Source organism: Podarcis pityusensis (assembly GCF_964106645.2).
Source record: "Podarcis pityusensis genome assembly, chromosome: 5".
Lineage (NCBI taxonomy): Eukaryota > Metazoa > Chordata > Lepidosauria > Squamata > Lacertidae > Podarcis > Podarcis pityusensis.
This window is the reverse complement of record NC_138032.1, coordinates 65061769-65078515: the sequence shown is the minus strand read 5'-3', so window position 1 is coordinate 65078515 and position 16747 is coordinate 65061769. Positions and strand designations below refer to the sequence as shown.

The 16747-nt window shown below is 39.6% G+C and overlaps 1 protein-coding gene across 2 annotated transcripts in view; it reads right to left on the bottom strand.

Moving 5' to 3' along the window:
• Positions 1 to 4920: 4920 nt before the first annotated feature.
• LOC308476762 (putative lysosomal acid lipase/cholesteryl ester hydrolase) overlaps positions 4921 to 16747 on the bottom strand; it is a 33401-nt gene continuing 21574 nt past the window's right edge. Inside the window, exons 6-9 of one of the 2 annotated variants that reach the window (XM_081004620.1) lie at positions 14461 to 14609; positions 12915 to 12986; positions 10890 to 10961; positions 4921 to 6168 (exon numbers count right to left, since the gene is read on the bottom strand). In XM_081004620.1, coding sequence (XP_080860746.1) covers positions 5935 to 6168; positions 10890 to 10961; positions 12915 to 12986; positions 14461 to 14609 — 527 coding nt within the window. In that variant the 3' untranslated portion in view covers positions 4921 to 5934. The remainder of the gene's footprint in view (positions 6169 to 10889; positions 10962 to 12914; positions 12987 to 14460; positions 14610 to 16747) is intronic. The other variant, XM_081004621.1, reaches the window with a different exon arrangement.

The following is a 16747-nucleotide window of genomic DNA, read 5'->3' as shown; positions in this document are numbered from 1 at the left end:
GCCACATATGAAAGTTCTGCCTGGGGAGGTGGGCAACCATGCTAACTCAGTGTTTCTCTTTTTTTCTGTTCTTTTTTATTTTAATAAAGTTTTTTATTTATACAACAAGAAAAACAACAACAAAAAACCCAAATACCAAATTACACACAAATTACAAAAATAACCATAGACACATAATTTTCTTAGCAAACAATAAAACATCTATTGGTCTTAACACTAAAGACCCAACCTCCTGTCTATTCCATATTTCAAATTCATATTAAGTCCAGTCAAGGAGGAGTCGGTAAGTTTTGGAAAGAGTTTTTCTTTTAGAATTTACAAGATCAGATTCGAATCAGGAAATTTCTGTTGAGAACCCCTTTTGTTTGTCAGATTTAAATTTTTCAAATAACTGATGGTATTGGAACCAGTCTGAAATGTGTTCTCTTATTTCCTCAAAGTTTTTTAATTTTATTTGGTTATCTTCATTTTTTAAAAGTGTTTTATATGTTGGCCAGCTTTCCTGAGTATTTTTCCGTTTTACTGCTATGGCTTCTAGTGGAGAAGTCACCATGGGACTTTAGGCTCCATCAGATCTTTATATTTTTCCCATACAGCAAAGAGTGACTTTCTGGTTGGTAAAATGTTTAGGAATTTTCGCTTTTCCATATATTAGGTAGGCATGCCATCCCCAACGGTTGTCAAAACCTTCCAGGTCCAGGAGGTCCGGATCCTGCAACGTGCACCAATCTTTTAGCCAGGTGAAACAGGCTGCCTCGTAATAGAGTTTTAGGTCAGGTAGGGAAAAGCCTCCTCTCTCTTTTATGTCTATTAAGATCAGGTGTTTAATCCTAGGTTTCTTCCCTTCCCACAGGAATTTGGAAATCTCTCTTTGCCATATCTTGAGACAACCTGCTTTGCCCAGTATTGGAATCATTTGAAATAAAAAGATTAATTTTGGAAGCACATTCATCTTTATAATGGAAATCCTACCCAGAAATGTTAATTTTAGTTTACTCCAGGTTACAAATTTTTTTCTAATCTCTAACCAAGTTTTGGTGTAATTATCCTGAAATAAGTTTATGTTCTTGGGGGTGATCCAAATACCCAAGTATTTCGCTTTTGAGGAGATTTTCAGGCCCAATATTTTTTCTAAGTCGTCCTTTTCTTCTGTGGTTACATTTTTAACAAGCATTTTTGTTTTTGTTATATTCAGCTTAAAGCCTGCCACTTCTCCAAATTCTTTAATCAATTCCAGCACTCTTTTCAGACTTTCTTTAGGGTTTTCAGTCATAACAAGTAAATCGTCCGCAAAAGCTTTAATTTTATATGTTTTGTTTCCCAGAGTGATGCCTTTAACAAGCTGATCCTTTCTTATCTGATTGTTCAAGACTTCCATCACCAAGATAAATATCAGTGGTGACACTGGGCAGCCCTGTCTAGTTCCCTTGTTTATTTTGCACTCCTCAGTAATTCTTCCATTGATGATCAGTTTTGCATATTGTTCCGAATAGATGGCATTTATTCCTTTACAAATATTTTCTCCCAGTCCGATTTCTTCCATTAATTTTTTCATAAACTTCCAGGACACATTGTCAAAAGCTTTCTCAGCGTCCACCAACATAATAGCTGCTGGTTTATCAATTTTAATATCCAAATATTCTAATACATTAAGCACACATCTAATATTGGATTGCATAAATCGTCCGGGAAGAAATCTGGTTTGATCTTTATGAATTACCTCTTTCAGCACCATTTTTAATCTATTTGCAAGAATGTCTGTGAATATCTTGTAATCGTTATTTAGCAGTGCAATGGGTCTGTAATTGGCCATGTTTGAGGCATCTGTTCCCTGTTTGTGGATAAGAGTAATAAAGCTGTCCTTCCAGGTTTTCGGTAGCTTTCCATTTGCCAGGATATTATTCATTAGGTCTTTCATGGGAAGAAATAATGCTTGTTCTAACTTTTTATAGTAATTAGCTGGGAGACCATCTGGGCCCGGTGTCTTTCCTAATTTTGATCTCTGTATAGCTTGTTGCACCTCCATAGCTGTTATTGGTGAGTTCAAGATTTCAGTTTTTTCCTTAGGTATTATTGGTAGTTTATTTTTGCCCAAATAATCAATTATTTTTTCTAGAGTCTCTGGACCTTCTTTATATAGTTTTCCGAAAAAAACTAGCAAAGTTTTTACTAATTTCCTTCGGTTCTTGAATCCATTTGTCTTCAATTTTAATTTTATTGATAATTCTATCTTCCTTTTTCTTCTTTAATTGCCAGGCCAGAAGTTTGCCAGGTTTATTTGCAAACTCAAAATTTCTATGTCTCAACCATTTTATCTTCCATTCTATCTCTTCATTTATTATCATGTAGAATGGCGTCTGTAAAATTTTTATACTTTGCTTAATTAGTTCATCATCTGGTTTTTGGAAAAGGATCCTTTCCTTTTTTCTAATTTCCTCCCAGATCTCCATTTTCTTCTTCTCTTTTATTTTCCTTTGGAATGCGTTTTGTTGGATAAAGAAGCCTCTTATGACGGCTTTACCCGCGACCCAAACTATCTCTAGATCCACTCGTTGATTTAAATTAAACTTAAAATATTTTTCTAAGATTTGCTTGGCCTTCTGTACAGTTTTTTCATCGTTTAGCATACTCTCATTAAGTTGCCACCTTTTAACCTTTTCTTCTTTTCCTTTAAAGTTAACCCAGACCGCGCTGTGATCTGAAATTGTCCTTGGATGGATTTCTGCTTTTGTAATATTATTTAATAAATCCTTTGTTGTCCAAATCGCGTCGATTCGTCCTGCCGATTTATGTGGCTCTGAATAATGTGTAAATTCTTTCTCTCTTGGATTCTTAAACCTCCAAGCGTCAAACAAATTCAGGAGTTCTATTAATTGGAAAAATGTAGTTGGGAGTTTGTTCTGCCTCTTTTCTTTCTTCTTTATTGTTCTGTCCATGTTTGGATTGACTACTCCATTAAAATCTCCTAATAATATAATTTCCCCCCCTAAATATTCTATGACTTTTTCTTCCAGGAATTGATAGAATTCAGATTCTCTTTCATTTGGTGCGTAAATTCCAATAACTATAACTTTTTCATTATTGATCTTAACCTCTATAATCACTGTTTGACCTTTTTCATCATTGTAAAGCAGTTTTGGCTCCAGCTGAGGTTTTACATAGATTACCACCCCTCTCTTTTTTTCTTTACTTGATGTAATAAACTCAAGTCCCAATCTTTTATTTATTAATACTCTTTTATGTTTTTCCGCTACATGGGTTTCTTGCAGACAGATTAGATCATATTTTTGCTTAACCAGAATATGTTCTACCTTGTTCCTTTTTTTATTTTTCATTTAAACCATTTATGTTCCAAGTAATAAATTTATAATCCATACTTTATTTCTTATGATACGTCAACGGGTTAAAAATAAAAAATAAAAATAAAAATTACACATTCAAGGTCTCAGTATATGTTTAATAAATTCCCTTCTTAGATCTGTCTCTTAACTCTCAACTGTTTGTTCAATTTCCTAACTCAGTGTTTCTCAAATGAATCTTCCTAGGCTTCATATGCTCAGCTGTCACCTATCACGTGTGCCCTAAATGATTATACTATGCCACCAGGCCTGAATGAGTCCAAAGGCTTAAAACTTGCTTTTTAAAAGACTTCGTATGAAAAATTCTTGCAGTACTGGAGGCAGCTACTATGTCTGGTACAGTGGTACCTTGGTTCTCAAACTTAATCCATTCCAGAAGTCCGTTCCAAAGCCAAAGTGTTCCAAAACCGAGGCACACTTTCCCATAGAAAGTAATGCAAAATGGATTGATTCCAGACTTTTAGAAACAACCCCCAAAACAGCAATTTAACAGGAATTTTACAACACCATTGATCCATAAAATGAAAACAATAAACAATGTAGTGCAGTCACACAATCAATCAATCAATCAATCAGTAGCTGAACTGAGTTCCACTCAGTCACAAAAACAAAACAAAAAGAGCTGCCAAAAATAATGCAGAATAAATAGCAAACACAGACAGACCTTAGCCTAACACTCAGTGTGGCACTCACAACGGAAGTGTGACACTCAAATCAGAAGTGTAACACTCAAAACGGAGCATGTTCAGCTTCTGAAAAAGTTATCACACTTACTTCCATGTCTGCAGTTTTGGGGTTCCAAGTTGTTTGAGTACCATGGAATTTGAGAACCAAGGTACCACTGTAAATGTATGTTTCTGCAACTTCACACAGGAACCCACAAAGTCTTTGTGCCTCCTAGGTGGGTCATAAGGAAAGGGTTAAAATGAGTGTGATCTGATTGGCCAGTGGAAACTGATAGGAGGAGTTAGAGTTAGAGTGGGTGTTTTTTGGAAGTCACTTGAGAGTGAGGAGTTGGAGAAGGAAGAGGGAGGATATGTCTGTGGGTTGGTCGAGTTGTGTTGTGAGGGAGTGAGAGGAACTGTTAGGTGGAGTCAGATAGATAGTTGGGATAATCAGTTTGAACTTGTTAGGAATGTATAAGACAGTATAGAAACTAAGATTAAGAAACTGCCAAGAAAAATTCACTGAAACCATAAACGTGTTCATGCTTATAAAAATAAACTTGATTATTTGTTAATGTTAACAAATGTTGTCAGTTACAACATTATTCACTATCGACATCGCTTGTTGTTCTGAATATATTGCGTCTATTCCATTCATAAAGGTCTGTTCAAAGTCCATCATTTCAATTATTATTTTTTCATATACGTCCAGGAGACTCTGTCAAATGTCATTCCTCACCTCCAAATATTCCACTACATCCAATATATTTCTTATATTGTCTTTCATCTGTCGGCCTGGTAAAAACCCAGCCTGATCTGAATGTATCAAATCTGTTGACTTGCTAAATGCAAGATGGTAATTTTAAAATTAGATTCAGAAGCAATACAAATGCAAATGAGTGAGAAGATTACAGGTTTTATTCCAAACAACAAGCAAAATATATATTATCAAGCAGCACTTCAATCTGCCACCAAGAAGCCCTGAAGAAGTGGCGAAGTGACCTCCAGGTAGCCTTCGATGCACAGTACTGCGGCAAAGGAGGCCAAAGATTTAATTCCCCAAGGGATTACTAAACTGCACATAGACATCCTAGCAATGGTTGTTTTTTATGAAAGTGTTTTCATGGATAACAAAGGAACATATAGCATTTCTGTTTTCCATCTTTTCTACAGGTTAGTTACATTTGGTGTGAGACACTGCTGTCGTAGACATTGTGAGTTGAAGGGGAGAGAGAGGGGTGGGGGAGAGAAGGGGAAGGTAGGGAATGCTTTCCAGGGTGAATTTTCTTACGAAATATGGGAGTGACATATCCCAACAGAGACTCCTCTGTAATTAGTGCTTCTCTCCCCTTTCGCTATCCAAAGTGAATAATTAGAGATAAGAAAAACTAACTAGAAAATTCCAGCAGTACAACTGCTAACTAAGGGAGGATTCCAATCTAGAGAGAAACTAATCAAATTAAAGTTCACAACTCAGGGGCAGAGAGGAAGAGGGAGAGAGAGATTAGACCAGAAACTGCTGAGGGAGCTAAGAAAAGGCAGCACTCTATCCCAGAGCAGATAGATCCCAAGGCTGGGAAACAACTGGAATTGGACCAGTTCCTCATCGGAAAGGAGTTGGATATCACCACAAGTACTTTTTCTACCCTCAATAGGCATGCTGTGCTAGAACAAGACTCTGCTACATAGCATGATGAAGCAAGAGCAACAAAGAATCTTAGCCGCTCCTAAAACAACGGAGGAACACCCATGGTCACTGACAGAATTAGAAAAGGCAAGGTTACTAAGCAAATCTTTCTTATAACTGAGACTGTGATGAACCTGTATGTGAAATGGAATCTTAAGAAATCTTGTAGTGCTTTTCATCAACACAGATTGACAGTGATGGGTTCTGGAGGAATATTTCACATTCACATATAAGTCTGCATTAAATCCATTATCTCTATGTACATGTGCTGTGGGGCATCATAGCCTATGAGAAAATCCAGATGTTGCCATTCAGAAATATCCTTGTGGTAAACTAAGTTTGGGATCTGAGGCAGCAAGAGGGCCATGTCCTTTGAGTCTGCAATCCAGTCATTACCACCACTCCAGACAGCTGTTGGAAGAGTTATCCGTTGTACGTTGTGGAAAGGTGGTGTTGACTAAAAGAGAGAAGATAAAAAAAAAGTTTAAAAACAGTCTTCAAAGACTTCCTGATCAAAACACACACACACACACAGGTACAAACATGCAAAACACAAACATATTTCTTATTTGAGGAGAATGCAGGTTGAACTGTTAATGTGCGTAACAACTGGGCATTGTGCGCATTCATCAGAAGTTGTGCAAGAAAGTGCACATAATCCATCCATGAAGAAGAAACTGTGCAGATTGTCTGGTCAATCTACATCTCAGGGTTTTGGCTTCAAGCCTCATGCTGGGCAAAGGTGTCCTGCATTGTATGGGGTTTGACTCTATAATGTGATGATTCTATGATTTTTTTGAGAACCTAAACTTTGTTCTTGTCCTTACTGTTACTAAGCAACTGATCCTAGATAGTAACATCTGCCAATTTGTTTGTTTGTTTGTTTTTAATATCAAGTGGCCAAGACCCTGGGCTGCAGGCCGCTCTGCCTGGCTGTAAATCCAGCACTGATTGTCTGGATTTACTGATTGTTCCAAAATAATGGGATGGTTTACATGTAGCTTTAAGCCCAACTATGACTGAGCATGAATGTGCGCTCTGCCTCAAAGGAGTGCACAGACACTTTGACCCTTCTCTGGTCTCACTACTGCTGCTTTAGCATTAAGGACAAAGCCAGGCTCATGGTTTGTCTCACTCCAAACAAACCACAAGATGGAACCAAAGTTTGTTCTCGTATTTACAACTCATGCAGTGTCTGGAGAAAGACAAGCCACATGCCTGGGTTGAGCAACTTGCTAAACCAAACTACGGATTAGTGTGCAGTATCGCAACAGCAGGAGAGTCAAGGGAAGGGTGAAGTGGCCAGATCTCCTCTCAGGAAGCTCTTCCACACCAGCATTCATGGCAAGCTTTGATTTGGCTTACCGTCACCTACAAACCAGCTCAGTGTCTTTGACTCATTATTCCCAACTATCATCACTGTGATTCTTCCTACTGCACCAGTTTTGTTAGCACTGAAGAAACATGATTGCAGTTTCAAGACAGACTGTTCTGGCAAATTTCAAGTATGGCTGTTAGAACCAGACATATCTTAGTTAGCTAATCTATACAGGGATAAATTTGAAAGAAAGAATGGAAACAATCCTCATTGGTGTGATGTATTGCTTCATAAAAAAAATGATCTTCATTATAAGACAGGGGAGTGAAGATAGACACCTGGCATATGGCAGATTTGTCAACGAATTTACATTTGAGATACATTTTTTGGCTATAGAAATTAGATATTATCAAGGGAATCTGGAGACCATTTGCTATAGTAAATGTGCATCTAATTTAAGAGATATTTTGGCATATCCTAAAGTAAAGGGATGCGGGTGGTGCTGTGGGTTAAACCACAGAGCCTAGGACTTGCTGATCATAAGGTCGGCGGTTCGAATCCCTGCAACAGGGTGAGCTCCCGTTGCTCGGTCCCTGCTCCTGCCAACCTAGCAGTTCAAAAGCATGTCAAAGTGCAAGTAGATAAATAGGGACCACTCTGGCGGGAAGGTAAACGGTGTTTCCGTGTGCTGCTCTGGTTCGCCAGGAGCAGCTTAGTCATGCTGGCCACATGACCCGGAAGCTGTACGCCAGCTCCCTTGGCCAATAAAGCGAGATGAACACTGCAACCCCAGAGTCGGTCACGACTGGACCTAATGGTCAGGGGTCCCTTTACCTTAAAGTAAATCCAAAACCTCTTTAACCTCCTAGATATTATCAAGCTGGGCCAAATAATTCCCATGTGGGAGTTGTAATGGTGGTAAAATGAATTCCTTGTGCAATCCTGATTTAAATCAAATTTACCACCTTAATGAAGCATATAACCACAATACTCAAGGGATTGATTAATGATAATGCCTTTATACATTGGCATTGCCACAAGAAAGATTAAGATCTGGACATGGGAATGCAAAAGTTGCATAAGGACAAAAAAAACCCTCAATGTGTTATTGCTTAAACACTGTATAGAGGAGCAACGTGATACTTAATCTAAAATATTGGTGCTTTGAGAACATACATGGTTCTGAGAAACAATTGTAGACACAATTTAAAAGGAACGAAATCAGAGAGATCTATAGATTAAGGACAGTAGCATCCGGTGGACTTAAGGAGAACCTAAAATGGGTGTCTGCTATGCAAGAAATTAAAGATGTATTTTTAATGGAAATTGTCCCACATTTATTGCCATATCATTTATTATTGTTGTCACTATATTTACATAATGCATGGAATTTCTATGAAATGGAGCTAGAAACCTGATTATCAATGCAGGTGCTATAGTTGGTAAAGTTATAGCAGATCCTCTTACATAAGTTGAACCTGTATCAACTGAAGTTAACTGGCTTTTGACTTCACATAAGCAAAGGTGATATTTGGATCTGATTTGGTGAGCATACTGTGACAAAAGTCAGGTGCCCGTCCCTCCAACGGCCGAGTGGTGGCAAGAGTGGTGTTAAATGTTCAGAAAAAGTCAGAAGCCCAAGGCAATATAAGTTCGTCAACTAAGTTTATTCAACATTTGTCAGTGATGTTACGGTAAAATCTGGGTGCGGGGTTACTCTGCCACCCAGCTCGTCGGACTAAGTCCGCGGGTCCCTGCGGAAGAAAATGAGCTCAGCCGGAGACAGGAGCAAGCTGCTGAAGATCCAAGTTTATTGTGCAACAGGTTCAAGGCGAGATTGAACCCCGAGAAAGCGGTGACAGGAGTTTTTGAAACTTCCCTCCATGTCCCAGAATACAGTGCAAAATACATCATAATTGCATCATGAATACATTAGAGAGAGGTTGGGTTACACAGGTTACATCATGAATACATTAGAGAGAGGTTGGGTTACACAGATTAACATATGGAGCAGGGAGGGGGAATATGCAGAGTTGGAGATATGCGCGGATAAGCGCTTCCTGAGTACCGGTGATGAGAAGACAATAGTCCAAGTATGCAAAGTCTGTCACCTGGCATTGCCCGGAGGAAAGGTTGGGCAGAGTGATTTGACCGGATTAGGGTCTTCCTGAGTACGTGACTCCTCCCTCGAGGGATTATGGAGGGCGAGGAGGTGTCATGGAGTCCTGAAGAAACTGAGTCGATCGACACCAAAACCAAGGAAATCGGAGCTGTGGTTGATTTTATATGAATTTTAGAAGTTTTAGTCCGTTCTAGTCCATTCTTATATTAATAATTGAAGTCGGAAACAAAATGGATACATTGTTGCAAGATTTGACACTTTTATGAGTTCACGAGTTTCGATTCCATTGTTCTCTCAGCGGGGAGCCGTCAGTAGCTTGTCAAGGGGTTAAATGAGGCGTGCAGAGGCTCGCTGAGCTGATTCTGCAGAGCGGATGCATGGTTCTGATTGGTTAGAACGCGGGCCATTGAAACAAATGGGGAACGCAGTTTGATACGGTCGACCCATGATAAAGATGGAGCGAGAGGGAGAGAAAGAGGCTTGAGAGTTTGGGCTTATTTCGCCCGTGTAGAAAAGGGAAAGGCACTTTAAACTTGGGGTTTGGGTAGAGTGTGGTGCTTGTGCAACGATGAAGGGGCTGAGGGGGTGAATGTACAGTGGGCGCCCTTGAGTTCATCGCCTCGGACGCACCAAAGAAGGGGGTGAAGGAAGGCACCCCCCCTTCCCGTATCAGTGACAACAACTCACTCATAGGAACACAAGAACCAAACTGACTGGACAACACAATAATAAACCCGAGCATGAAAACTGACAGTTGACAGCTGAAAGTACATGTGCTTACTTGTCATTAGAAGGTTCGTCTACCAATGCTTATACGATTGGTTAGAACATGCCTTGTAACATAAAATGTGATAAACCCAATACATAACACTCATCCCCCCAACTTCCTAACAAAAGGAACAAACATAGTGATCAAGGTGTGCCGGCCTTTTCCGCTCCCACTTGGGCCATCGCAGTTCCTGTGCCCGAGTGGGTGACCTAGGAGGTTCTTCCGGTACCCGCGGTCTGAGTGGGGAGCTCAGCAAGGCTGGCTCTGAAGTGGTCCCTGCTGATGGAGCCACTGAGGATTCCAGCCTGAAGTTGCCCTGCTTGGGTAACTCAGTCACCGGTAACCCGTCTGGTTCCCACCCTGGCCTGGGCACAGAATCTCACTAAGTACCCATTTCTCTGTCCTCTGGTTCAACTTGAAGTTCCATGTTCAGAGGTGCACTGGCTCTGATCTGATTGAGGTGTCTCTTCCAAACCAGTCCCCCCTGTTCTGTCCCCCAGTTCCAAACCAGTTCCCCCTGTTCTGTCCCCCTGGTCTCTGTTCTTCTACCTGCTTCTTCCTCGCAGTGATCCTTGCTCAAAAACACCCTGTTCCTGTCCCCTCAAATACACACTCTATCACCTTGGCAACATCTCATTCTCCAGGCTAAAAGATTTCTCTCCCCAATGGGCCATCAACACTTTTTGTCATGTTAACAGGTTTGGTCTTCACTAAGTCTGCCAGTCAGGAATTTTCTGTCTGGCACAGCTCTGCAGCTTGTACTTTGATACTTTTTAAATGAAAGGTTCTCTGTATAAAGGATGCTATATAACAAAATAGTTGACTGATAAAGCTCGGAAAACTTAAAAACACCTTGTAGATGGATTCTTTTAATACATGCTCAGTCTATGGATTTACTTAAGCTACCCACTATCTACCCTCATATAAACGCCTACAGAGAGAAATACTGAATTTGTGATAAATTCCTACCTGGTTGTGGTGAGCCATGTTTGCTTCCTTGCTTCCCCAGTCAAAGCCTTTGAACTTCCCAGCCTTCACAATCTGAAAAAGAGGTGTGCCATACTTTGAAAAACCACATGGGAAAAGCAGATGATATAGAATTGTGTGATATGAATAGACCGTGGTACCAGCATAAACAAGGATGTTGAACGTGTCAAAAACCATGCTATGATTAAGGCTATGCAATAATGTCTAACTTCATCTTTAGTGAGAAGAACAAAAGTTAATGTAAACATACAAAAAAAGCTACACAAAGCTATTTGAAAGCAGTAGACCTGTTTTTTAGTACTGCTTAACCTTCTACGTCTCCTCAGTGTATCTGATATCTTGAGAATGTTTGACATGTGTCCTACTAGATATGAGTTGTCTGTTTTACACCTACCTAGAAGCAACTCTCATCTAACTTAGGGGACTTTAGTATACACACATAGGTTTGGGCTGAAAATTTCTCTTCTGATCTAATATGAATTATCCTCTCTGCCTCTGGGCATCTGGATTAAGTTGGGTGGTTGGATAAGTAGCCCAGGTATCCCATTGCTCAGAAATCAGAATATTGTGCAGGGATCAGGAATTTCCACTCCACAGTCCAACTTAGTCTGCCAGGGGATTCAGTCTCACCCAAACACTTTCCCACAAAGACACCCAATTGCCCATTAGCTGATCTCACTCATTTAAATTCTGCTCTGCTTGGCAGTATTCCATGCAAACCTCTTCCTGATGAAGGAAGGAGTTTGCATTGGAAGTGTTACTAAAGTGAATCAGGAAGAGGTTTGCATTGGAATCCAGAAGGAGCACCTTGCAAAGAGCTTTGACATCCTTGATCGTTCTAATAGGTTCCTGGAAGAAAGAATGGCAAAAGAGGCTTGAGCCCAGGGGTCAGCCTCTTTTCTTTTGGCCTTAGGCCCACCCCCGGCCGTCTGTCCATTGTCCTCCCTGGCCGAGGGTGGGTCAAAGGCCAGCTCAAGCAGGTAGGTGGCACCCGCCCAGGTGAGCCTCGCTTGGTGCCGCAAACCCCACCCACCTGTGGGGAAGGGAGGGCGGATACCGTCTAATCATGTCTATTAAGAACCATTCAATTAGACTTATTCCCAGGGAAGTGTTTCTAGAAATGCAGGCTAAGTCACAGAATCAGAGTTAGAAAACAGCAACTCCATCCTAAAGATTATTTCACACAATTGATCCAAAATAGAGAGCAGCTTCAAGGGAAGCAGTGGCTAGGAAGAAACAACTCGATTGTGTGATATATGAGCCTCAAATAACCAGCATGTTTAGCTCTATGGGTTAGCATGTTGGGTTTAAGACAGTCCAGCGAGGCTTAACTAGGTCATTCCCCCTCACTTTGTAACGAAATATTACCAAAGCCATTATTCATTTTCTTTTCCACCATGTATATCCGATCAGAAAGGACATCTTAGCTAGATGCTCCAAGCTTCTACTGTGTGGCTTTAGCAAGCCATCTTTGTGTTTCTATACAAATAATTCAGATGACACTAAGTTAAAGTGCCGGTCTAGCCTGGAGCCATCCTGATGCTTTGGACTCCAACTCCCATCAGCACAAGGCAGCGTGGCCTGGCTGATGGGAGTTGTAGTCCAATCAGGCGGGCAAAGCTTCCAGTAGCACTGGGTTCTTCACTGAGACACAATTCAGTAAAATACCACAGAAACGTAGTATTTTGTCCATCTACATGCAGAGGGACTATTTTGCCAATAAAAACAAATCCATTGGGGATATTATTGTATCTGTAGCTTTTGAAATACTCCTGTTTGGAAACATTTAAACACAATAAAACTCTCTCAGCTTTACACCCTTTCTCATAAAAACAAAACATATTTCTGGAGTCTGTAAAAAGAGAGGCGGAGTTATTAAGAATTTTTCTTTCAATCATATTTATTATTTTCATTCTTAAAAGTCTTTGTAAAAGCCTGTCCTGATTGCCCATTCTTCAATCGATACGGAAACCTTTTTTTAAAGAGAAAAGAGGATTTCGGTGCTACCTGAACCCAGTGAAGCATGTTCTGGATAGATGTCCCAGCTGGGAAGTGTGATAAATAAACATCGATTCGACTCTGTAAGAAAGCGCAAAGTGATTAGCTGAATTTATCACAAATTGCAACAGCCACTTCCCTTCCATTTGGTTTGTTTGGACAAAAGCAGTGCACCAGAGCTCAACATCGGGATATCACACAGGAATCCATGTTTACATAGTAACTACACAGCTTGACACTCTAAACTGGTTACTAATCCCAATATGATGTTACAAAAAAACCAAACAAATGGAAATTAGCTTAGAGCAAGGCATTTCAATTTTAACTGTCCCAGAACTTAAATGCATTTTTTTTACATTTTATATATCAAATTACTTGCAGTGCTATTCTATGCACATTTACTAAGAAGCAAATTGTACTGTGTTCAACCAGGCTTCCTCCCATGTACCTATGCAGAGGAGGAGGAGGAGGAGGAGGAGGAGGAGGAGGAGGAGGAGAAGAAGAAGAAGAAGAAGAAGAAGAAGAAGAAGAAGAGGAGTTTGGATTTGATATCCCGCTTTATCACTACCCGAAGGAGTCTCAAAGCGGCTAACATTCTCCTTTCCCTTCCTCCCCCACAACAAACACTCTGTGAGGTGAGTGGGGCTGAGAGACTTCAAAGAAGTATGACTGGCCCAAGGTCACCCAGCAGCTGCATGTGGAAGAGCGGAGAGGCAAACCCGGTTCCCCAGATTACGAGTCTATCGCTCTTAACCACTACACCACACTGGCTCTCTGGTTAGATTACAGCCTAACTATAATGCTTTTCATCATACAGTACAACTAGAACCAATCCAGGTACGGTTACTAACAATGATTGATGCAATAGGCATTGCATTGTGTATGTTCCTCCTACAGGACATGAATTCACCCTATGCTGCTTGAGTACCAAACCTGGCCTTGGTGTGCACTTATGGCTTCTCACTTCATGTTCCTGAGCTGATATGCACCATCTTTCAATGCACACAAATGTTCAGTTCCATTTTACAAGCATATGCACACAAACCCATATACAAATATTGGACCTAACTGTGTGATTAAATGATTGCCTGTTTTTTGACTGCTGTTTATTGTTGTAATAATAATAATAATAATAATAATAATAATAATAATAATTGTATTATTTATCTCCCGCCCATTCCGGGCAGCTTACAGCACATATAAAAAAGTGTTGTTGTTGTTTTTTAAAAAAGGTATCCCACCCACCCTGTGACCACCAGGTGAAATGTAGAATGTAAATAATGAATAAATTTAGAGGAATATTGGCTGGAAAGGAAGCAAGAAAGGGCAAAGACTAGTAAAAGCCTTTTACTAGTGCCCCAGAATCTGAGCTCTCCTTTAAAAAGTAAGTCTCTATCCATCATAGACACAAAGTGATGGGGCAAAATGTGTAGGTATCTTCTATGTTTTGTCTGAATGTAATTAAGTTATGGATGGCACAAGTAGTAATCACTTCAGAGAAGCCTCCATACACCTACCTTTTTTTTTAGAGCACACTCCTACTAAGTAATCTTACCGCATTGAAGTTTAGCACATTAAAGCCATGCAACAGGAAGAGAACACTGCCACAAAGATAATCCATTGGGAAACGGTTACACAAGTAAGTAGCACACCATTTCATTGTTCTGTCTTGAGCTAAAAACTGCTTAGTTCCAAACATTTTTTGCCAAAACAAAAATATTAGTACATACACCATTTTGTTAGTCAATTCTCTTTTTTCCTATGGATACTTCTAACGAGTAGCAACAAAATACTACAAAAAAAACCTGTTATGAGAATAGAATACCCATTCAAATCCCACAAGCACAGTCAGACAGATCCTCTGGACCCTCCAAGTGTCCCTATTTTCCAGCGGCTATCCCAGATTTACAGAAGCCATCCTGGTTTCTGATTTGATCCCAGAAAGTTCCACTGTTCCTTAGGATGTCCCTATTTTCACTGGAGAAATGATGAAGGGTATGGAGCTTTGCAGCCCCCAAGACAAGGAGATAAGTCACTATACAACCTTTAGAAGGCATCTGAATGCAGCCTTATAGAGGGAAGTTTTTAAATGTTTAATGTTTTGTTATTTTTTCATATATGTTGGAAGCTGCCCAGAGTGGCTGGGGCAACCGAGTCAGATGGTTAGATGAACACTAGTTAGGTAGGCGCCCAAATATGCAAAAGACATGAGTTATGCAAACATAGCCTCTAAGGGCATTGGTTTCTTTATTTTATTTTATTTTATTTTATTTTATTTTATTTTATTTTATTTTATTTTATTTTATAATATTTTTATTATTATTTTCCATTTTTAACATTATTATAACATCTTATTTCCTTTTACTAATTCATAGCTCCACCAAACCACTCGGCTTCCCTCCATCCCGTTATCTGGTTTTTGTATAACTACATCATATTTCCACACGTTTATACCATCTCAATCCTTGACTTTTTTCTTGGTTATTTTACTCTTAAAGCACAAGTAGAAGGTTCCTTCCAATGAGCGTTGTGAGATTTATCGCAGTCTTGCAAGTGTCTTTACATGTTTACAATAACTGTCTATATATTGAATAAATTTACTCCAATCTCTCTGGAACGCTTTGTCACTCAGGTTTCAGATTTTGCCGGTCAGCTTTGGTAATTCCGCATAGTCTATCTTCTTCATTGATTTCTAGACTTTTGGCGTCCTTCTAAAGTGGTTCAGGAACAAGCTAGATTATAATGGTTCCCACAACATGAATACTATTTCAGTAGGAGCCCAAATATACAAAGGACATGAGTTATGCAAACATTTTGCCAAATGTCCAGTAGCTAAATAGATGTGCTTGAAATCATTCAATTCCCCAGTAGTTTCAGCAGAAGTGTCTTACTGCTCTATTGTATGCCTAGTGACTTAATTTGTCTCCTGACTTGACCCTAGGCTAAAAATACAAGAGGTAGCTATTCCTCCAATCTGAAAATGACAGGAGTGTAGCATAGCAACCAAGGGTGACTATAACATGGGGAGAAAACTGACCATGCTCCAATGTTGTTTTATGGATTACAGAGCTAAAAGCAGCAGGGTGGAAGAGATAGACAACACAGAAGACCCAAGCAAACAGCCTCCAACATGATCAGTGAGTTTCTCTGAGCCCTAAAAATGGGTGCATGTGCCTGTAATTTGATCAGCATGGCTCTCTTCCCCTACAGCCATTCCTTGTTCGTAAGGAAGTAAGTCCGCAACAAAGAAAGAAAGAAAGAAAGAAAGAAAGAAAGAAAGAAAGAAAGAAAGGGGACAGGGTTTCAGGAAAAAGGGCTTTGGCAATCCCACCTGCCATTGAACCCCCTAGGTTTTGATTCTACTTGATTTTGGCTTTAAGCAAGATCCCTGGAGCATAGGCTTACTGTACTGTAAAGAAAGCAATACTGTAATAAATACATTCCCATGTAACTGCTCAGCATTACAGTGGTACCTCTGGTTACGTACTTAATTTGTTCCAGAGGTCCGTTCTTAACCTGAAACTGTTCTTTTTTTTTTTTTAATGATATTTATTAAAGTTTCACAAAAATACAGAAAACAAAGAAAAAAGTATAAATTACAGCAAAAAAGTAAAAAGTAAGAAAAAACATACAAAATAAAACAGTTAAAAACACAATAATGTTCCATAACCTATCTTCCTTACTCTTATTTCCCCAGACCTCCTCATACCTCCCTTCTTTGTATTCCAATTCAATTTGTTGGTTCAGCAAATCCTTACCATTAATCTTTTACCCAATTGTTAACCTTTTTTTTTCCATGTCTCTTAAAGCATTACAGCTAAAAACCTCTTAGTTTCTATCCA